This window comes from Haplochromis burtoni, unplaced genomic scaffold (assembly GCF_018398535.1).
Source record: "Haplochromis burtoni strain Fernald_Lab_line unplaced genomic scaffold, NCSU_Asbu1 Contig_1484, whole genome shotgun sequence".
Classification (NCBI taxonomy): domain Eukaryota; kingdom Metazoa; phylum Chordata; class Actinopteri; order Cichliformes; family Cichlidae; genus Haplochromis; species Haplochromis burtoni.
The window spans coordinates 39,512-45,033 of NW_024583845.1; the positions used below are offsets into that span (position 1 = coordinate 39,512).

Sequence of the window (5,522 nt, forward strand, 5' to 3'; positions counted from 1 at the left end):
CATTGTGAATTCTTAGAATTTCAGCCAGGGCATCTGCTGTCTTCCCAGTTTTTGATGCCTTCTGTCTGAATAAGGTCATCAGTCGAGGAAGATGGCGGTCAAGTTCAGCGTAGAATGTATTGGGCAGGTTCTGATTTGTAATCCGCTGAAACTCTGCATACAACTACAGCAGAAGGACAATACAGTTCAATTTGAAGAACCTCCCACACCTTTATAAAGCAGCAAAAAGCTGCCACATGAGTAAGAATTACAATTTTCATTTTAAAGAGAGCTGATCCATATTACCTCAGACTCTATTTTTAGAGCAGGCCAGAGGTCCAAGAGCTCCTTCACTGGTGGGCAGGACATCACTATGGTTTGTCTGCGCAGGGGAAATGTGGTCTCCATCAACTTTCTAATGAGGGGCAGGTTCTTCTCAGCCTTCTTGACTTCTTCAACAATTGCTTGCCTCAACTGGTCAAGGCTTGAAGGATCCTTTCCTTGGGGAAAGTTTGGTAGGAAGTTGACTTCTGCTCGCTTGGGTCTTTTAATGTTGGAATGTGAAGGTTCATTATCAGGATTACTTCTACTTCTTTTTCCAGCATTAACAGTGACCTCCTAACATCCAGCCCGTCTCATTTTGGTCCTATAATTGCCCATTTTAAACTTGATGCTATTTTTCCATCCATTCCAGCCAGTCTCAGATCCTGCTTCCTTCAAGCACGGATGTTTGGCTACAAGAGCCTCAGCAGCTTTTGCAATCTCTTTGTCACTTGGGTAAGCCTTAAAACTACACATAGTAAATGCAAGCTTTTCTAAAATGTCGTGCTTGAGGTCTCTAGTCAGCTTAAGGTGTCTGTTGCTCCTCTCATATTCGGCATTTCCATGTTGAAGTTTCAGTTCAACATCAAATGCAAATGTGGGAACTGGAAAGGGACCTTGAGGCCACCTACTGAGACGTTCTGGAGATGACACATCTGAAAGTAGATCAGTAGATGCAGTAGAGCTGGAGTCTTCTGAAAGTGAGATGTGCACAACAGCTTTTTCTGGCAATTCCTCAATGTCTGCAAGGGAAGTAAGTTTCCTGTCAAAGTCTGGATCTTCATAAAGCAAACTGAAGTCAAGGTCGATTTCCAGCTGTTCTTTTATAATCTTGATCAGTGCATCAACAGAGGCTGGTCGTGAGCTGAGTTTTAATTTTCTAGCCCGGTCTGTCTCAACAACACGAATAAGCATTGGTTGTTGGGGAGGTGCAGCTGCCATTGTACTAATGAAAAGACAAAATCAGGATGTTAAAAGGTACGATATAGAATATATTAATTGCTCAATTATACAGAGAGTGAATACAAACACAATAACTGATAAATAAAAGAACCATTCATTATTACCTGAACTCAGTTCTGTCTCACTTGAATGAACCGCTTGGGGATCAGCAGCAGCGAGTCGTCTATCTTGTATGCCGAGAGAGGGACTGTATCGTTGAGATCAGACTGCAGGTGGATTGACAGGCTTGTGTCAGCAGTTGACAGCTCATAGGACCGCAGATGTTCAACATACCAGGACTCATAGTCACAACACAGAAAAGATACATTGTGATTCACAAGGTAGATCTGTTTTATTTTGCTAAATTTAGACAGTCCACCACTGACTCCTACAGACAGAAACATTCCACAGACATAGTCTGTGCCACCAATGGTCACCTTTGATGTCTTGTAGATTGTGTCACTAGTTGTTTGTTCTCTAATGTGTGCTTGAGCAACCTCTGGTAGAGCTGAAACCAGAACAGAGTCAACCCTGGATGCCTGAGTTTTTGGCTTGAAAAATGATGGCGCAGCAAGATGATATGCCATCATGTGTTGGTGTCTGACTGCCATTGTCTTCAAAATATTTTTGAAGTTTTGAGTGTCACGCACCACTCTTTTGAAAAAGCGGTGCTTGGCCTCAAACCGCATGGTCCAAACGTGCAGCAGGGGCCCAAAGCACTTAACTAGAGCAGGATAATGCTCCACGTAGTGATGTTTAGGACGGAGCCTAACCTCAGGGAAAACCTCTAGCAGTGCCTGTCTATGATCACTGATTTTGCACACAAAATAGTCTAAGGTTTCATCAGTAAATGATGGGCACAATGCTAACTCTACCACCTCTTTCAGCTCCATCAGAACTGCCCATACCTTATCACCCTCTGGTACTACACTGCCAACAAGCAATGGAAGAAGTCGGAGCAGAGTGGCATTTTCATGTCCATTACCTCCAATTGTTCCTCGAGAAAGAAACATTTTGTGAAGGGGCTGAGGTCTATCCGCTTTATCGGTGTGCTGATATAGGAATGATGTAATCTTGTGATTCAAATACTCCAAAGTGAAGTACTTCAGCCGGATCATGTCTTTAACACAAAGAGAAAGCTCCATGGGAACAATACCTTCCAGAAGATCATGGAGTATATCTGGAGGAAACCCCGTGATTGTGTGGAAGTAATTCAGGGACTCACGCAAAACACAGCCACCTTTAACACCAAAGTGGCTGCTCAGTGTCACTTTCTTGAACGGTTTGTACATGTAGGTCATGGCTGGCTTCGGTTCTCTGAGGAAACCTTCTCTCTCTGACTTCAATTACTTGAAACTGTTCAATTGAGCCCATACAGAATCTGCAAACATGGCCTGCTCTAAATGACTCTACAAAGCCACCTAATCCATGAGCAGCCAAATTGTCAGCAGAAACACAAAAGATGGTGCCTCTGACATTCTGGCCAACTCTTTCAATGAAGACACCGTCTTGTTCCAGAGTACGAACATCACGCAGCAATGGAGCAAGTACAGCTGCATATCCATACTTACGGAGGTCTGTCACTTTTACCAGTATTGCTAGCTGTATAGCATGTAATGCTGATCGGTATTTTGGTGGTACATTAGCGAGGACCCAATATACAGCGCAAAGTTTGTGAATTTTGCGTGATGTGCCAAGTGGATTGGCAATTTCAAGCTCATCAATATATAGCTGGAGTGGTAGGATGAGATCCCCTGTTGACAGTAAGTCATTTTCAAGGAAATGAGAGCCATCAGAGCATGATGCATATTGACCAGATGCAGTATTTGGTTCAGTAATCTTCTTAAGAATGTCTGTGTTTTTAAACAACTCTTGAATCATTGAAAGGATAGGAACATACATGCTGGTATGTCCAGGTTGATCCAGCTGATACTCCACTGGCATTACACAAGGGTAGTTGTACTCAATAAAGGTTTTTCTGCGCTTGGTTGAACTCAACTCAGCACCTTTAGAGGTAACTGTAGACAGAACATTGCAGTCCATGACAGTGGCAACAACTTCACTCAGTGTAGGTTCTGCAATACTGTGACCGTTTCTCTGCAATATGTCACTAACTGCCTCTTTGATCAACGGCTCAGATAAGGAGAAGATCTGATTCAAGTGTTCTACTATTTCTTGAGTAGCCGTGTTTGAGACATGGAGGATAGCCTGCATCTTTAGGAATAAGGAAGACACTTTTTTTTTAAGTTGATTTCTTAGACTGTCAGTGTCACACTGATCATCATTCCCCACTTCCGTGCTCTGGCCTGGGCATTCTTCATGCGAGTCACTAGCTACTTCAGAAATACTGGCTTGGAGATTATGGGGATCCTCACTGACAATGTCACTTTGAAAGTCTGTTGCAAGACTTGCTTGGTGTGCTCTATTTTTATGGGAATTGAATGAAGAGTACACATTTGTGCTATACCTACAATCCTTATATGGGCATGTCACTGTTTCATGATTTTTCAAATGCTTTCTGGGCAGCACGGTGGCACGGTGGTTAGCACTGTTGCCGCACAGCAAGAAGGTCCTGAGTTCAATTCCACCATGAGGCCGGGGTCTTTCTGTGTGGAGTTTGCATGTTCTCCCCGTGTCTGCGTGGGTTCCCTCCGGGTACTCCGGCTTCCTCCCACCGTCCAAAGACATGCAGCTTGTGGGGATAGGTTAATTGGATAATCCAAATTGCCACTAGGTGTGAATGTGAGTGTGAATGGTTGTCTGTCCCTGTGTGTTAGCCCTGCGACAGACTGGCGACCTGTCCAGGGTGTACCCCGCCTTTCGCCCTATGACAGCTGGGATAGGCTCCAGCGCCCCCCGCGACCCTGAAAAGGATAAGCGGAAGCAAATGGATGGATGGATGGATGAATGAAGAGTACACATTTGTGCTATACCTACAATCCTTATATGGGCATGTCACTGTTTCATGATTTTTCAAATGCTTTCTGAGATGACTGAAAAGGCCTGTTTCAGAAAAGGGTTGCTGAAATGTGCATAAAGGGCATTTAAATAACACAAGCCTCTGACTCTGCTCTGCACAACTGCTAAGTTGTGCTGTATGATATCTTGACAAATGAGTACTCAGTGCATTAAGTGTCTGAAATGTACAAATGCAATCAGTGTAGAGGCATGGAAGAGGGCTGATTCGGGAATAGTGGCTGTGCTGCAGCCTGTAGTGTCTAAATAACTGTATTCTGGAGGTGAAGGAAGCTGCGCACAACTTACACTGCCAGATCATGTTGGAAACAAAACAGAACTCCTTACAACTTAATATAACAGTTAAGTTATATTAATAAGTGACAAATAATAACAATAAGTGAATTACTATTACCTCACAAAGACATGGTCATGGACTACAGCTAACACTGCTTTAAAATGGCAACCTGTTTTCCTCAAAACAATTTGTTTTACATAAGAAAGTAAAGTTGGTTTAGTAGTTAGTTTAACATATTTTTAAGACCACTCGAGAGAGAGCGAGAAAGGTGATTGGTAGAAGAATTCACAAAATGAATTACCTGGTATCTTTATCACATCCCCAGTTCTCTTCCTTGACTCTGTCTTAATTCTTGAAGCTGGAACAGAGAGATCCAAAGGCATAAACTGATGAACAATTAAAAAGCATCCAAACGGTGACAAATTATAAATACTTCCATTTATAATTTTTCCCTGTTAATGATCTTTTCATTTAATCCCCAAAGTGTGAATGCATCTCTAGTTAAGATACTAAAGCCATCGAGTAAATATTACAATACTGAAGACAAGCAGCAGCACTTGAACTTTAACGGCATGGTTAAATCAACAACAACGCCATTTCTACAAACTAAAGCCTTACTGATGAGAGGTTCCCCCAAACATATGTTATTTGAAATTATTTAATGTGCATACACAGTTAATGTCAAAAATGTCATGCTCCTCATCACTGCTTCTCCAAACGATTCTGGTTGTTTTGATTGACAGGTTTGTTTTTTAGGACCTTAGTGATCCAAGAGTGCCAATTGGTTGGCAGAAGTTGATTGACAAGTGATTCCACTAATTAGGCAAAGTGAGAGGAGACAATGTGCGCACCGTGCTCTTTCATTGGCCCTCTAACTCTTGCTTGTGAACAACGTGGCTCGTCAGATGAGTTTCCCGATCATTCTACAGCGTAAAGTGACTGATATATATAAAAAACATCTATCGAGACTGTCGCTATAACGACTAATACACCTGCACCACTTATTCGCACATATAGTTTAAAATAT

At 42.4% G+C, this 5,522-nt stretch overlaps 1 protein-coding gene across 3 annotated transcripts; it reads right to left on the reverse strand.

Annotated features, from left to right (window-relative positions):
- Positions 1-10: 10 nt before the first annotated feature.
- On the reverse strand, positions 11-5,516 carry LOC102304581. Of its 3 annotated transcripts, none has more exons than XR_001335977.2 (4): positions 4,797-5,516; positions 1,368-1,469; positions 286-1,246; positions 11-163 (listed from the first exon to the last, which is right to left on the reverse strand). XR_001335977.2 is itself a non-coding variant. In XM_042217013.1 (2 exons), exon 1 carries the CDS (start codon positions 2,541-2,543, stop codon positions 1,374-1,376), a length of 1,170 nt encoding a protein of 389 aa, XP_042072947.1. In that variant the 5' UTR covers positions 2,544-3,757; the 3' UTR covers positions 579-1,246; positions 1,368-1,373. The 3 variants fall into 3 exon arrangements, 1 of the variants encoding a protein (XP_042072947.1); XR_006053650.1 differs by having other exon boundaries at positions 1,368-1,541; XM_042217013.1 differs by lacking the exons at positions 11-163; positions 4,797-5,516 and having other exon boundaries at positions 579-1,246; positions 1,368-3,757.
- Between the last annotated feature and the right edge of the window lie 6 nt (positions 5,517-5,522).